General features: G+C 33.7%; 2 protein-coding genes across 2 annotated transcripts; both read left to right on the top strand.

Annotated features, from left to right (window-relative positions):
* The first annotated feature begins 2,226 nt into the window (after nt 1-2,226).
* On the top strand, nt 2,227-3,228 carry LOC141667545 (putative germin-like protein 2-1). The gene is made up of 2 exons (XM_074474074.1): nt 2,227-2,454; nt 2,536-3,228. Exons 1-2 carry the CDS (start codon nt 2,325-2,327, stop codon nt 3,072-3,074), a joined length of 669 nt encoding a protein of 222 aa, XP_074330175.1. The 5' UTR covers nt 2,227-2,324; the 3' UTR covers nt 3,075-3,228.
* A 12,778-nt stretch (nt 3,229-16,006) lies between these two features.
* On the top strand, nt 16,007-16,974 carry LOC141667807 (putative germin-like protein 2-1). Its single transcript, XM_074474429.1, has 2 exons — nt 16,007-16,181; nt 16,300-16,974. The coding sequence occupies exons 1-2, from the start codon at nt 16,052-16,054 to the stop codon at nt 16,848-16,850; spliced, it is 681 nt and encodes a 226-aa protein (XP_074330530.1). The 5' UTR covers nt 16,007-16,051; the 3' UTR covers nt 16,851-16,974.
* The last annotated feature ends 936 nt before the right edge of the window (nt 16,975-17,910 follow it).

The following is a 17,910-nucleotide window of genomic DNA, read 5'->3' on the forward strand; positions in this document are numbered from 1 at the left end:
ATTTGGGGTTTTGATTACGATTAGGGTTAATTAAATATTCTTGAAATTAATCTACTATGTCGTGGTGTTAGTGGCATCCAAATCGAGCATGTGAGTAGCAGTCATGAAACTCTCATCGAACCCCAAAAGATTCTATTCAAAATTATTGAAAGATGTAAGGAACTAAAACCTGATTTTAGGGTTTTATTGTTTAAAATTGGGGGTTTAATTTCTAGACATTTTTTATAATTTTTGCATATTATAGATAGCTTTCACTTATCATTAGCAATCGATCTATGTATTTATTTGTAAATTTTGTGTTTGATTTAGTAGAAAACGAAGTTAGGATTTTGTGTGGTTTGTTCTCCGTAATATTGGACTTCAATTTTGATTATACAATAATTACGGAATCAGAAAATAAAAGCATGAGTACATGTGATAGACCGTATTCGGGAAAGTTACTAAAAATATAACTAGTTAATCATAAACGAATCTCGTTTTAGTGAGTAGTACTTTTATTATATTTTTCAAATCATATCATACAAGATAAATTTGAAATTTTATAATTAATTTTTATATGAATAAAATTGATATATCTTAATATCTGTATGGTTGGATCATTGAAAAATATTTCTTTTTTAAAAAAAATATTTGCTTACTAACGACCGTCGCAAGTTATTGTGCGCCGAAAAATTGAGAAAGGTTGAATTTACCGCCAAAAGTTTGGCAAAAATTTCAAATTTACCGCTTCCGCCGATTTCAGTTGTAAGTTGGATGATCTTAACTTTTCTGTCATAAGTTTCCTGTCGTAATGGAAAGTTCAAATCGACGTAATTTTCAAATAACGTTGTATGAATTTCCCTTTTTTTAATGTCTAATGCCAAATTTTAATTATAAAATATTATTCTTGCGACGATTTGGTTTTCCGTCATAAAAAATTATCATAATCTGACATAAAGTGGCGTACCCAATTATTTCGTCGCAAATTTTCCATTACAAATGAACTCTTGTAGTGTGGTGAAAAGAGCTTTCTGATTCTACCATTGCACAAACTAATGTTAATAGTCAATTTGGACGAAATATGGTCAAAAAAGTTCAAATTAAAACAACTAATATTTAGGTTCAAGGTGCCAAAATTTAAGTAATATATAACCATTTTAAAAAAAGGCATATTGCTATGGATGCAAAATAATATTTACTCTAAAATTAACTTTTAATTTTTTTTCATGCACCGTAAGTTTAAAAACCCCAAATCTATATTCGTGATGTCTAATGTTAGTGAGTAAATCACATAATAATAATCATACTTAGACGTCGATTTTCTTAAAATTATTAGAATTACAATTTTTCAAAATATTGATTGAATTTTTAATCTAATGTTTTCGTTTCCCAGAAGCACATAAAAATCAATCTTACATGATTTAGCACTAAAAAAATGTTATCAAATATTACATGTAATGTACCTTCAGGATAAGGATGATACTTAAATCGTTAATTGTATATATTACATCTCGAAGTTGAATTTTAGTACAATACTGTGAAAGATCAAAAAAATTAATATTGAAAATATTAAAATCACAATTATCTATATAAATGTACCTTAAATACCTTAAATTGAACTAGGTTTGTTATATTAGGTAAGACTTCCATGATTCCCTTCACCTTGCTGGTTTATTAGTAACTTAATAAGCAGCCAGCGTTCTTTTGTGGCAGCAATGGTATGTTACAAGTATATATAAACTTATAAGCAGGTAAAATTGATTGAAATACATGCAAAGTTAATTACACGTGGGTTGAAATGTCTTGAACTCATTTTGCGGAATACATTGCATTTTGAATATATGCTCAGAAGCTGACAGTTCGCTATTTTATTAATAACATTAAGAAACAGATTGAGGTGCTTGGTTTTTTATTATTGTTTCCTGGGGAATACTAAAAGCAGTGCACCTAATAAATTTAACAATTAGTTAAAGATGATCTGTTGGATAGACTTTTAACCAAACTATGTCATGCACATATATATAATTAAAATAACAAATGCCAGATACTTAGTTTTACCACTTCAATTCTCGACCGAATTGCCATTTTTACTACTTCCGGTATCTTGACTGTGCATAATTTATATAATTAAATCAGACTCATTCTTATTACATTGACTATGTCATGCAAGCAATATATGTGTATCTTTTATCCTCTCTGTCACACTTTCCCTCGTTAAAGTATTGTATATAAGCCATAGACAATATCTATGTCTTCACAACTCAACTCTCAAAGCTCATTATCTGTTCTCTAAACGTTTCTCCAACTCGTTTATACATATCACAATTATATCCAAAAGTTTGAAGATGGTTTCATCAAGTGGCTCCAAAGTTCTTTTTATATGTTTTGTTATAAGTAGTATGACTTGCTTTGTTGCTCTGGCGACCGATAATAATCCTCTTCAGGATTTTTGCGTTGCTGATGCAAATAGCCCAGGTATATATATTTCATGCATGATTCACATATTTAACTAACTCACTTTGTTGTTCACTTTGAAAAATATAATTCTTTTTTCAGTGTTGGTGAACGGACTAGTTTGTAAGGACCCCAAGGTTGTAACTGAAAACGACTTCTTTACTGGCGGATTGAACATAGCCGGTGACACATCATCCACTAAAGTTGGATCAAATGTAACTACGGTTAATGTTGCCAGGATTCCTGGACTCAACACTCTTGGCATTTCCCTTGTTCGTATTGACTTTGCACCATGGGGAATCAATGCTCCACATACTCATCCACGTGCTACTGAAATTTTGACAGTTATCAAAGGTACATTGAGGGTTGGATTTGTCACTTCGAATCCAGAAAATCGTCATATCACCAAAGTCCTTAACGAAGGTGATGTGTTTGTGTTCCCAGAAGGTCTTGTACACTATCAACAGAATATTGGACACGATAATGCAGTAGTAATTGCTGCTCTTAGCAGCCAAAATCCAGGGGTTATCACCATTGCTAATGCTGTGTTTGGAGCCAATCCTGATATATCTGCTGACATTCTTGCCAAGGCTTTCCAACTAAACAAAAACACAGTCCAGCAGCTGCAGGCACGATTTTAAGCAGGTGAACGTATTGGATTGGTTATAATTAATTCTTATGGCTGTGAAGCCATTGTTCAATTATTGTTTAATTACTAATATTTGACATTGATGATTTTGATATTTCATTGTATCGCAATTTGCTTGTTGGCATCAACCTTAAATAAAAATATCAGCGGTGACTGATTGTGTTTTATATATCTTGGTTAATTGCAAGCCTCAAAACTTTGAGGTTTTACCATATCATTGTGATATTGGAGGCTAAGACAGCCTCAATGACATCTCATTCAATATGATCACATGTTTCTTTTTCTTACTTTTTAACTTCTACTAAAACCTAGGAAGCAAGAGTGCGTGTGCGTGTGCGTGTGAGTGAGTGCGGGTGCGCGATACGGGGATACGAGAATTCGGCAAAAACTTAAAGTTTTAGTCTAAAACTTAAGAAGGCCTTTATTAATAAAAAACTTAAAAAGGCCTCATCAGTCTCATAACCGGTCAAGACAATTTTTGTGATTATCCGATTAGAATGAAAGCACTTCATTCAAATGTATTTGCTAAAAACATCTCACATCAATCTGTTTGGCATGACTTGTGCAATTTAAGTGTTGATAGAATTGCTTCTTGTATTGTTGTCACGCCAGTATTGAGGAAACCGAATGTATAAGGTAAGTACCTTTATGAAATGTGGAATTTTCATAGCCAAATCTTCCACTTGTATAATATAAATTTCAACAAAGTCAAATGGACGAGAATAGTATGTAAATTTAGTTAAAACATATACATTGACGGTTATTTTCCGACTGCATATGAAACAGGGTTTTGAACTGTCTCTGAGATTTTTTCCTACATGAATTCCTTCTATTACTAGGAGGTTATCTATTATATATTCATCTGAATGCCTTTAAAAGAACTTTTGAATGAAAGTCCTAATTTACTTGTGTGAGCATGTAGAGTTTTTCTTAAAGTATCCTCACCAAAGGTGATAGACCGGTGGTTATTAGACTAACCATCCTCAAATCTCAAAAATTAAAACAATATGTATTTTAGGACAGAGTGAGTATTTCAAAATGATAGTAATTCGAATTTAAGTTACAATTGAATTGCCCAGTACAAATCACATTTTTTAGCCTATTAATCAAGCTAGTTTTTTTGTTAAGAAGAAGAATAACTTAATCAAGTAGTTTGTTAGTTGGCATATTTAAAGAGTATAAGATCTTGTTTAGATCTTTTTCTACTATATTAAAATTTTAGAGCGACTGATTACTTAACATGATATCGGAGCTCGATTTATAAAAGGACTCAATTTCGAGATCTCACCTTCATTTATTTGATTTAAATTAAATATTGTAATTGGTACAAGTATTCGTATTGGTTATATTTGTTAAACTTAAGGTTTTAGAGCGATTGAACACTTATCATGCATGTAGGCATGTATACCCATGCATAGTTGGCACTTATTGGCATACATCTATGTTGGTAAGACTGCGTAGCTATATGAACAGTTACGTGATAACTCAACACGATAACAACACTAGAACAGGACAGGTTAATAATATTACGTCTACACAAGAAATCAAGAAGAATGAAGATAAGGCAAATACGAATAATCAGAAGATTAGAAGATTAGAAGAAAGCCTGAACTCTGTCTACAGGTCACTGAAAAAAGTTCATTAATATGATCATGCCTCAGTGAAGAACAAAGGTTAAAGACTTTCAGGGTTTCAGAAATGTTGAAGATTCAGTATACAATTGCTACCGAAAGATTTCAGTGTATTGGCATTGATTGAAGATAGACAGTGTTCGAAGCATAGGAATCTGAAGAATTGAAGACAGGGTATAGACAGAGGTTAATGAAGACGTTGTCTAGAGTACCAGAAAGGATTCTAGTGAAAGTACAATTGTTTATTGACAGTCAGTGTCTGAAGCAATAAAGTTGAGGCAAGCTTAACAATGTATTCAAGGCTATAATACGAAGACATGAATCGGGGTTAGTCGTCTGTGAACCAGACCAGTTGCACTAGGCATCAACAGCTCGTGAAAGGAATCTGGGTATTATTTATAGAAGGATTGTTAAGTCGAGGAACGTACTTAGGTTGAACGTTTATCTGTTAAAGTACGAGAAGAGGTGCGCAGAGTATTCAGCTAAACAGCTCAGGGGACTAGCGAAGCTTAAAGTTTAATTGGTAAATTAAATAAATTTATTTAATGGACTTTAAAATAATTTATTTAATAAACTTAAATTGATTTATCTTATAAACTTTAAATAAGTTTATTTTACAAATCTAAATTAGTTTATATATATAAGTTATATTTAAGTTTATTTTATAAATTAATTTAATTACAATTTAAACTTAAAAAAAAAAAGAAAACAAAAAAAGGAAAAAGAAAACAAAAAGAAAAAAAAGAATAACAAAAACAAAAGAAAACAAAAAAAAAAGAAAAAAAAAAAGAAAAAAAAAGAAAAAAAAAAGAAAAGCAAAATGAACAAGGAAATAAAAACATGTACAAAACCATTTTGATTAACCAAGTACATGTATATTTACTGGTTAAACAACCTTGTCACCACACAGGATCCCCCTCCCCCCGTTGTCGCCACACACTACTGTCGCCACATAAGAACAAAATTGTCGCCACAGAAGCTATCAATTCTCAGCCACACATTATTGGATAAAAGACTACACTTTACAGCAGAAGAGATTTAAGCCATTCATTCTGAATAATTTCCTGTTCATCTTCTCTCCCAAAAATAGAAGTGAAATGGCAGCATTGATTTACAGAGAAGTTCAAACTATTTGTTTATCCGTTTAACTTCTCACCGGAGTAACGTTATAATGCCCGATTTAACTCTTGTATATTCTTAGGGGCATTATAATCTTTACCCGGTAATTAAATCATAGTACAAACAAAAGCTAGATTATTGTATAGGATTTGATTTGTAAATATTTGTAGTAGTTAGGAACTTTATTGTTCTTAGATTGTAGCCGGTTAATTTATTTACTGGAGTGTAGCAACACCCTCGAGGATTTATATATGAAAATATATTTCCCCGAATATCTTGTGTTCCTCATTTTTATCGTTCCTGTTACGCCTAGATCCTTCGGTCGCGTGAACAGGCTTCGGTTGTATTGAAGATGACTTCGGCCGTACCTGAAAGTGAAGAGAATGCGAAACCCCCGATTCACCTCCGGTGTGAGAATCAGAATCTGGCTGTAAAAATAGGGTAGTAATACAAGAGAAGCAGAGTGTTGAGAATGTGTCTCCCTTGTCTTACTTTACAAGGGTTTTTATACCCAATCCTGCAGTCAATGCTGATCCGTTACAAATCATTAAGGAGGGAGGGAAAAGGGGGCGTTATGTCCCTTGTTCTGTCCAACGGCCCGCGAATAGTGGGCCTCGGCCTGAGCTTCCGTGGGCCTTCGTTACGCGGGCGTGGAGGTCCTTCGGCCCAGTTGCACAACCGCTTAATGGGCCTTCGTTCGATGGGCCTTATTGGGCCTATAACCAACATGTCCCTGTCCTTCGGCTGGGCCTTCGGGCCGGCCGACGGACACCGATCTCGGCCCATATTGGGGTGAAAGAACCCTAGGGCTATCGCTTCAATCCCGCCTCGATCTTCGGTCGTACACGTGGCAAGCTTATGGGGACTTGCAGTGCATTGATGACAGCTGGTGGCACGTCGTTCCATGACTCAATCTCAGCCGTTGAATGCCAACCGTCTTGATCTGGGACGTCCATTTCAAAATCCCCCAAACGTCGCTTTTCTAAATTTATTTTAGGCGCCTATATAAGCCCATTTGTATGTTTCATTTCCTTTCTATCACTTTAGATTCTCCATACACAGTGACAAATTGCGGTGAATCTCTCAATCACGGGCAACAGCAACTCCGTCTTCCCAAATCATCCCATTTCAATCCAAGAACATCTCCAAATAAGTAATTCTCTTTTCTTGTTTTCCAGTTTTGAATTTGCATGCTAGTTTTCCGTGTTTTAGAGAGTTTGCATGTGGACTTTTGTTCTGGGTTTATGGGGTTTTTCTGGGTTTTTGTGTGTGCTATTGCGTTTTTCTGGGGTTTTAGGGTATTTCAGGGTAGGTAATATAGGTTTTTGGGTTTTACCAATTCTGGGGAGGCCCCAAGGGTTTAAAGATGGCATGCGATGCGTTTTCTGACCAAGAACGTTCTTCGAGATTTCTGGGTTTTAGAACGCCCTTCGGGAGCCGACCCAGGGCTTAAACAGGTGGTCTGGAGCGATGTTTATGAAAGGCTCTGTAGGCAAGAACATCCTTCGGGTGGGCTCGGCTCAGGAGCAGCCTTCGGAAACAGCCTCCGGGGTTCTGGTTCGTTTGGTCCTCGGGCGTGTACTCGGGTGTTTATTTTTTCTTTTATCTGCTAATTTGAGTACATGGACTAATGTCTCTCTGTTCCTGATACAGGGACATGGACCGAGCAGAACGTCCCCCGGATTCTTGGGACCCCTTATCCAACAGCTTGGTGGGAATGTCTTCCATTCGCCCCGAGCGGACGGGACGGGCCCTATACGGTTCGACTGCCGACTATCCCGCAACCAATAATAGATCTGAACTGACGAAAGAGCGCGTCGTTCAGATGTACGATAATTACTCTGTCCCCCGAGGGCTTTATTGGCTGTACGCGCCGAGGGAGGGTGAAAGAATCTTCGACACTCCCGGGGTACCGGACGGATATGGAGGCTGCGCCATAGGGATTTCGGAGGCGGCCTTCAAATGTGGCTTGAGGGTGCCACCGTTGAAGCTGATTAAGCACCTCTTCTTCTAGATGGGTATCGCCCTCGGACAGATGGACCCGAACGGGTTCATCCACATTAACTATTTTCAGAACAGGTGTCTTTACGCCGGGATCGCACCCAGCACTCGCCTATTCTGGTACCACTACGATTTCAGGAGGAATCCGAAGAGTGCTGGTTTTTACACCATCGCCCGTCGGGCAGGGCGACCTGATTGGACGGTGACCAACTCGAACAATAAATCCACTCACACACATTGGTGTTATGTGAGTGGTCCAGGGTTGGCGGCCATGTCGGTTTGGCGGGATGTAAACCCCGCACTGCTTCTCATGCCGAGCTTGACCTTGGAGGAGAAGGAAAGATACACGGCGTTGGTAGACGTCAATGTGAAGAAGCTGGGTCCTGGAGAGTTCAGGGACAAGGACTGGCTCTTCAGCTTGTGGGGTGGGGGTAACAAAACTTCTTCCTTGGTCTTTTCTTTAGTTTTGTCCCAGCACCTGTATTTGCTTTTTCTTATTATGCATTCGATTATATATATGCTTGAACTGACTTGTTTTCCCTTCTTATTTCAGTGTCTTCAAGGGAGGCCCTGATCGAGAGAAAGAAGGCCAGGGCAGCCGAGAAGAGGGCGGCCGAAGAGGCGGCGAAGAAGGCTGCTGATATGGGGGTTACGCCCGATCCCTCGGAGGGCACAGGCAAAAGGGCCCAGACCGAGAAGCCTTCGCCGCCCCGTCAATCTCGAGTGGCTTCTGAGGCCGAGGAGGGGGACGATCTGGAGTACATGGGAGAGGGGAACCCTTCCAAGAGGACCCGGAGCAAGGAGGGGATTGTGCGCTCTTATCTCCCGGGGTGGGGCGTGCTCACGTCCGACCATACTGTTTACCCAGCCCGGCAATCCACGAAGGAGGTGGCTTCGGATCTCTGCCATGGCCTTCAGCTCCCGGTCGACCTTCCGACCTTTGCTTCGGCCTCTGCTACCGAAGCCTGCACGGAGCTTCTGTCATTCCTGTCCTTGGTATGTTTTTAATCTTCTATTTTTCTTCCATCTTTTTCCTTTCGGAATCCTTTAGTAATATTTTTGTCGTCCTTTTGCAGGCTGCCCCTTGGGCCGCAACCGTGGAGGATAAGGTTAAGGATATGGAGACTCGCATGGCCGCGGTGAAGGAGTCGGAGAGGAGGGCTACAACGGCCGAGGAGGAACTTGTACGGGTGAAAGCCCAGAATGAGGTCGAAGCCGCTGAGCTGAAGAAGGATAGATCTCGGCTGGAGACCGAGCTAGAGAGGGAGAACCAGAGGATTTCCCATCGAAACGTCCAGCTGAAGAGGTCCCGAAAGGAGCTTCGGAAGAAGCAGAAGCAGCTGGACCGGACTGAGGAGCGATGTCTCCAGTTCGGGGCTGATTATTGTTTCTATATTTGTTAGTGAGATTTACAACACAAACTACTAACAATGAATACATATTCGTGCTACGACATACACGCTAGTACATCTGATTTATTCAAAGAATTAAAAACAATTAAAACATTTAGATTAATTCCAACACTATTGGATAAAGTTTTTCAAGACTTGGAAGTTTAGTTTTGTAGCATGTCTTAGTATTAAATAAATTAGAATTTCCTATCTAACAAGCAGGTTAAGAGCAGAACTTGAATTTTTTCGGTTGGGATGATAAAAATATTAATAAATAATATTGAAGTCACCTTGGCAAAAAAAAGAAAAAAAAAATATTCCAGATGAGGTGTATCCTACTGGTAGATGTACTAAGAGTAGCGCGCTAGTCTGGGCACTTCATCAGTACTGATCACTTGAGTCTGTCATAATAGCAATAGTCTGCCATTATTGATTATTTTATCAAGGGTATACAAGAAGAAGAAATGGTCATGGTCTGGTCTTGCAATGTTGCACGTCATAGTTAATCAAGATGACAAGTTCTTGGTAATCTGCAATTACTAAATCTTAGCGGAAAAATAGAGTCAGATATTTGTTTTGATCCATATAGTAGTCTTATAGTGCAAGATAGATTCCTGAAGAATACTCTATAATAAGTTGTGTTAGACTATAATTTTATTAGAGACAAAACATATTTGGGTGATTAATTTTGGTACTACATTTATTCTTAAGACAAATTATCTAGTTGCGATCAAATACCAAGTTAATTGCATATTACATAGGTGTCGAGATAGTAGATTCTAGGGCGAAATCCTTTCGACGAGGGGTGAATGTAATGACCCTATCTAAAAAATGGTAATAATAATAATTATATTTTACTTATATCAATTTAAATTTTGGGACTTGCAATCATTTCAAATTTTTATAAGTTAAATATTATACTTCACATTATAAGTCATTTTTTCAAAACACTTGATTTTATATTTATTCAAGTGCATCTTATACTTTTAAATGAGGTATATGATTTGACAAGTGTTATATTTTATAATCTAATATTTGGTCCTATATTTAAATGTGTCAATAAAATGATTATTTAGTGATGACTAATCTAGTTATTAATATTCTATATATATATATATATATATATATATATATATATATATATATATATATATAAGCTGGGTAATTTTATAGAGTGGGAGTTAAGGCCAAAAGAAAATTAAAAATGATAGTACGCAGGTATTTGGAAGAGGGAGATGGAAGGGTAGTATTAGGTAATCTTAAAGAATACTGGTATCAACAAGGACTTACCCCTATATTGCATTATGGAAAAATTTAGTCCTAAATGATCGAAGGATCACTCAGTTTCTTGGTCTACGTTAGCAAAGAAATGTATTTTAAATTTGCTCAAGAAATACTTGATAACTCATTTAGAGTATTTTGTGTAAGTACTATCTTGTCTGATAAGTGCGTACATTTTGTCTTTATTATTATTTTCATTCTTCGTATTATGTTTATTTCCGACTTTATGCTCCGGATAGTAAAACTTATTGCGCTTTTTTTCGCTCATATCGATTATACTCATTGTTCAACCAAATTCGATAAAAGCAAAGGATCAACTAAAGGAAGAAGAATGGAAAAAATGGAGCATCAAGTTTTGGATTGACTTGTTTTCTTAGGAATCTACAAATGACTAAATTTTTTGAAGTTTATAGTATTGGTATAGTATGTATCAGGTTTAATTGTTTTGTTTAAGTTGGTCAGGACCATTTCGTTTTACTGTTTGTACAAATATGTTGAAACTTATGTAGTAATATGGCTTGAACGTCCTGGAAATCTAAGCTATTTTATGTAAAAAAGTAATATCTCAAGGTTTAATCAAATAAAGTAAATTTTGTGGTGTTTCAGTTTTCCACTTCAAGATAAGTTATATCTTGGTCAAGGTCATCGTTATAAAATATAAATGGTCAAAAGCACTATCTTCGTCTTTGCATGAGGAAAATATAGGCCCGAGCCATGCTCTCACCATTTCCGGAACCTTTTTAGTCAGAATATAGAGACATAGTAAATCTGTACCTGTTAGCGAGGCCTACAACTAGTTTTTAGCATACGATACATGTCTTCTCTAAAACACTTTCACAGTAAACCTCTGACCTTCTACTTCTTTGCTATATCTTTGGACATTTTTTCGAGTAGAAGGTAGAATTTGATTCCAGAGAGCACTAAGGCGAACAATTTTTTTTTTAAATCACTGGTGAAGAGTTGTAGCTGCTATATACCTCAAAATTTCAGGATCCAACTATTTTTAAGAATCCTTGGAATCGTAATCAATAAATTAAATATTCCTAAATTATGTACATGACTTAATCAAAAAAAATGCAACAAAGGGAATCAGAAGTATCTTATAATAAAAATATTAAGAAAAATGCTATGTTTACAAAAATCGTTCCCCAGACCGAACTGGAATGATGAGTTATCATCATGTTATTGGATATTTACTGATAAATTAAATGGACCCTCGTTTATTAATATAAATCTCGCGAATAAAAAGATGACAGGTGTCATTTTGGGAAAGTTTTGAATATTTTTTTGTGTATATAGCATTGCTTAAAAAGTTTAGATGATCTACTAAGTTTATTTAGAAGAAGTTGTGGTATATGGAGAATAGTAGTTTAGCAATTCAATAGTTTACACTAAAAGAAAGATGGCCTTTACCGAACGCTGGAGTGGTCGTTTTAGGTCCAAAGTCGCTCGGTATTAGGAAATAAGGATCGCAATCTGATCAGACAAGTTAATCCTAATTATTGTTTACTTTTTTGGTTGAATTTTACATTCATCAACATAAATATACCTAATTTTAAATTCTTAAAACAAGAATATATAATCCTTAATTGAAATAGTGAGAAAGAAACAGAGGGTATAAGAGAAAGACATAGAGACAAAGTCTCCGAAGCTAATTAGAGAAAGGGAGAGAGAGAGGGATGTTAACCAGGTGAAAGAGGGGTTGTCAAGGTAGAGAAAGTAAGGGATTTTAAATTTTTAATGTTATAATTAAAAAACCACAGCACAATATTGACCGAAATATCGAACTATGTATTGGTCGGTCTTTACGACGTAGTAACATGGCAAGGATCGGTTAATTATAATTTGGCTTTCTAATCATATTAATTGATCATTTTTCTTTTAATCTTTTAATAACTGCTCAACAGTCGATATAATTGGTCGGAATAAGATATGTCAATGGTTAATCAACCAAATTTGACTGCGATTATAATAATCGGTCACTAAAAATAGATCATTAATTCCTTTGTAATTCCGATCGATTGTAAATGTTAGTCATTTTCTTCCCATTTATATATTGGTTCGGTTAGTATTATGCGGCCGGAAATGACTCTATTTCTTGTAGTGTAAGTAGCTGTATCACATTATTTATTTAATAAAAGTAAAAAATATATATCTAAGAGCCTATTCCTCTTAATATAATTTAGTAGATGCGATATGCAATACCAGAGCATCTTAGTAGTTTGAGCTTAATTTTATAAGGACATGGCAAGCGGAAAATAATTTAATTAAGTATTCAGTGTTTATGACAGAATAGATGTTTCACAAAGTATGTGAAAGAATCATTATTTTCTGTCAGAAAATTAGCTTTTCGAAACAAATTTACTAACTTTTATCACAATTGCCCTTTCTCCTTGTATTGTGAGCCCAAACTTTTAATTTCTCAAAATATTTGCAGAATTATCTATAATATATTATAATAGACGAAATATTAAAAGTTTGATAGTAGGTCGGTACTTACTGAAATTACTTAATTGCCCTTACTTAATCTTAGTATATTCTTAATCAAATATATTAAAGTCGTTAAAAAAGACTACTTCAAATTGAAAATTTGATAATTGGTCGATCGTACAATGCTTGCTAAATTTACCTAAATAACCTGACTTAATTAATTTCAAAAACTTTTGTTTAGAAAATTTATACTATATTATGATAGACAAAATATCAAAAGGTTGGTAGTCGGTTTGTACTCACTGAAATTACTTAATTTACCTTACTTAATTTTACTATATTATAATTTAACTTATATTAAAGTCGTTAAAAAAACTCTACTCCAAATTGAAAATTTGATAATTAGTCTATCGTACAATTCTTGCTAAATTTATTTAAATGCCCTTACTTAATTACTTTCAAGAAAAAAAATTAGAAAAAATTATATATTACTGGGAAAATGATAGAGACCTTAAATATATTTACCAAAATTTTTCCTAAATACTGATGTGTCAACTTTGTAATTACTAAATTTCCAAATAATGATATGGACCATGCATATATACATATGCGTCCCCAAATCAAAATGCGTCACATATTTGTTCTGTCATTTAATAAAAAAATTGGATAATAAATTTGGGATACCTAACACTACTCACAATACTTTTCATTCTTAATCCATGACAATACAACATGAACAACTCTAACAAATCTACAATTACGCATAACACTCGTTTTCGTCTTCTCTCCTGTATTCAAACCTTTCCATTTCACAACACTAACCTTTTAATTTCTCGAACATAATTCGAATTTCAGTTTAGCTCTCCAAACTATATGCGAGAACAATTTTAAACCTATTTTCATTCAATTACATTTTATTAATTAATTATATCTATTTATAATTAATAACTTTTATTAATAACAAATCTCTTTTTAAGTAATATTTTGGTTTCACTTATTTTTTATTTCTACCAACTTTTGGTTTCAGCTTTTATGATTCATGTTACAACTCTAAGTTTATTGTTTTTATTTTTGTTATTCTTATATGACTTATAATTCTGTATATATTATTTTTAGGAAATTTACCAAAAATACTAGTTTTTGTAAAATTATTCGCGGTTTTACTAACTTCTGAAAAGATTTGAAAAAATACCATTTTACTCTGAAAATATTTACAAAAATACGATGTTGTATAATAGGTTGTAATTTAGTGTAAATTGTGTAACTGTTTTAGGTTGTATTTTATGTTACATTTTATGCCGTAAATATGATTTCAATTTACGGAACATAATTTTGCAATTCTTTTTTATAATTTCAAGTTGCAAACGTGGTTGCAAAAATGATTGCAAGTATTTAGCAAATATTTTTAAAAAGTGATAGTATTTTTGCAAAAATTTTGTAAAACTTGGGTATTTATGAAAAAATCCTTTATTTTTACCCATTTTTTGAATTTTATAAGCCATACTTTTTTATTTTTTTATTGGTTTGAATCCTGTTTTTAATTATATTTTAAAATATATAGGTTCATATATTGGTCCAACTAAATAGGTTTCGAAAAATATAAATCACGACCAAGTAAATAGGTCATGTGTTTAAATTGAAATATTTTAATTTAGAATACTTAATATGTTGGTAGAATTTCATTTTAAATAAAAATAATATGGATATTATAAATACTGTATTTTGATTTCACCCCTTAAAAATAATAAAGATTGTTCAAACCTTATTATGATTACAATTCTATATCAGTAGAATTCTAAATTATTTTTTGGTAGATACTTGTTTTTATTTTAGTACGGTTACGCTGTATTTTTGTTTGACCCCTAGATTTTTATTTCATATAGATTTTTATGTTATTTTTTAACGAAATATAGATTCCTGGAATCATATTATAATTATGATATTTCTATTTTCCCTCTTTTATTTTTATTAAAATAATAAATTAGAATCATTTGTACATTGTAATTAATAAGGGAATCCATTTTTAAGGGTACTTTGGTTTCACCATTTTCGGTTTTACGAACTTTAATTTCACCCCTTTTAAATGTTACTATAGCTCTAAATATATGATTATTATTCTTTTTTTTATTCCTATATGACTTTCTATATGTAATATTTTCCTTTTTTATTTTTATATACCAAATATTTATATTATTTTTATATAAATGGAATCGTATATATATAATATTTTAGTATTTAATTACTTATACATCAAAATTATATATAATAATAATATAAAAATATATTACTACTAAAAGACCCGTGCATAGCAGCACTGCATCTCCCGGTTTTTAAACTATTTTAAAATAAACGGCTGACACTGACAAAGTTATTGAGTTAACAAAGAGGGTACAAATTAGGGTTTTATAAAATAAAAGAAATTAGTGATTTAAGGAAGTAGATATTGTTGGATTATAAATTTTGTTATCATTTTTTATATTTGAAGTTAAGAGCACGTATAAGACTTGCTCCGACCATATGGTTGGAATTGCTCTAGGCGGCAAACATTCTTTTGGGGCAGCAGCGTAGGAGAATTATTATATATTAAGCAGGTAAAACTGATTCAAACACATGCAAAGGTTTTACCAGCTGCAGGAGAATTAGCTTAGACGCGGGTTGAATTTGTCTCAAAATCATTTGCTGAATACATTGCAATTTGAATATCTGCTCAGAAGCTGACTAGTTAGCTATATTGTTATTAACATTGAAAAACATACTTGAGTTACTTGGTTTTTTCATTATTGTTTCTTGAGGAAACTAGAAGCAGTGAACCTGATACATTTAAAAACTAGTTAAAGATGATCTATTGGATAGACTTTCAACCAAGTTATGTCACAACAATAAATATAAATAAATAACAGATGCCAATTACATATATAGTTTTACTACTTCTCTGTATCTTGAATATGTCAGTGCCATAGGTAAGCAATTTTGTATATATTTTATCCTCTCTGTCACACTTTCCCTGGTAGAAGTTTTCTATATAAGCCTTGGACAAGATCCGTATCTTTACAACTCAACTCTCAGAACTCATCATTTGGTCTCTTAGCATTTTTTTTAACCAAAAGTTTTCAAATATGGATTCTTCAAGGGGCTCCAAACTTGTTTTCATATGTTTAATTGTAAGTAGTATGACTTGCTTTGTTGCTCTGGCCACTGATAATAATCCTCTTCAGGATTTCTGTGTTGCTGATGCAAATAGCCCAGGTATATATATATTTTAAATGCATGCATTCTTGACGTAACTACCTCATTTTCATATTATCTGTTGTCTACATTTTACTTGTACACTACAAACATCTGACAGACTTGCTTCTTTTTTCAGTTTTGGTGAACGGACTAGTTTGTAAGGACCCCAAGGTTGTAACCGAAAACGACTTCTTTACTAGCGGATTGAACGTAGCTGGTGACACATCATCCAATAAAGTTGGATCAAATGTAACCACAGTTAATGTTGCTAGGATTCCTGGACTCAACACGCTTGGCATTTCTCTTGTTCGTATCGACTTTGCACCATATGGAATCAATGCTCCACACACACATCCCCGTGCTACTGAAATTTTGACAGTTATCAAAGGTACATTGAGGGTAGGATTTGTCACTTCAAATACAGAAAATCGTCATATCACCAAAGTCCTTAACGAAGGTGATGTGTTTGTGTTCCCGGAAGGTCTTATACACTACCAACAAAATATTGGACATGATAATGCGGTAGTGATTGCTGCTCTTAGCAGCCAAAACCCAGGGGTTATCACCATCGCAAACGCTGTATTCGGAGCCAATCCTAATATATCTGCTGATATTCTTGCCAAAGCATTCCAACTAAACAAAAACACAGTCCAGCAATTGCAGGCGCATTTTGATGAAGCAGATTGATGAACGTATTGGATTTATTATATATTTCTTAATTAAGGCTGTTAAGCCATTGCTCAGTTGTTTAATTACTGTTATTTGACATTGTTGCCTTTAATTTTTATTTGTATCGCCATGTTCTTGTAGTTGTTGGTATCAGCCTTATTAAATAAAATCTCATCGGTGACTGAAGTTATGGCTCTACTTTACTTTAGGAACTCCAGATAATATTTGTTAAGCTTTGACATTTCTTGTGTGCATTTAAAAAGAGACATCTTCTAAATCTTTCTGATGTTGTTTTTCCAAATGTAGTCGATTTAATTAGTTAAGTTCTCTTTAAATAACTAGTAAGTTTCCACTCTCTTCTTATTCTCAACTCTAGGCCAACTAGGTACTTTATCATAGTACAACATATTCATCTCTAATCTTAAACTCTCACGAAAAACAAGTTTAGCCTAATTTTTATATAAATTTAATAAAAATAATCATTTTTCAAAAATTAGCCAACTTTAACATTCGGCATATCCAATTGTCCAATATATAAGATACAAACTATCATTTGGAGTATTCTATGTATATAGTATACCAAACTGTCAGTAGGGTACCTAATATAAATTGAGATACCCAATTACTTATAGTGGAGTATCCAATTGGCTAAAATTGATCATCGTTTTTAGAATGGTTATTTTGATTAAATTTTTAATAATTGATAATTTTATCATTTTATTCTTTCGATTTTGTGTGTTATGATTTATCTTTTTTTAAGATATCTAAATATGTTAGGAATTAATAGTATGCATAACCATATTTTTGTGATTATAAATTCTTTTTGTAAAGGAAATTGATTATAAAATTTGATCATGTATATTAACATTAAGAGTAAAATATATTTTGCACCACCTAACAATTTACGTTTTTTCCGAATTTGTTCTATTTTATTTATCTTGGCACCTTGTGCCTAAAATATTAATTGTCGGTTCGTTTTACATCTCCGAATCGTTTAGTGTCCTAATTAACTATTACCGAAAAATTGACCATGGGCAAAATTGGGAAAAATATCATTCAAAGTTTAGATAATAACAGA

The sequence above is a fragment of the Apium graveolens genome, chromosome 6, assembly GCF_009905375.1.
Source record: "Apium graveolens cultivar Ventura chromosome 6, ASM990537v1, whole genome shotgun sequence".
Classification (NCBI taxonomy): domain Eukaryota; kingdom Viridiplantae; phylum Streptophyta; class Magnoliopsida; order Apiales; family Apiaceae; genus Apium; species Apium graveolens.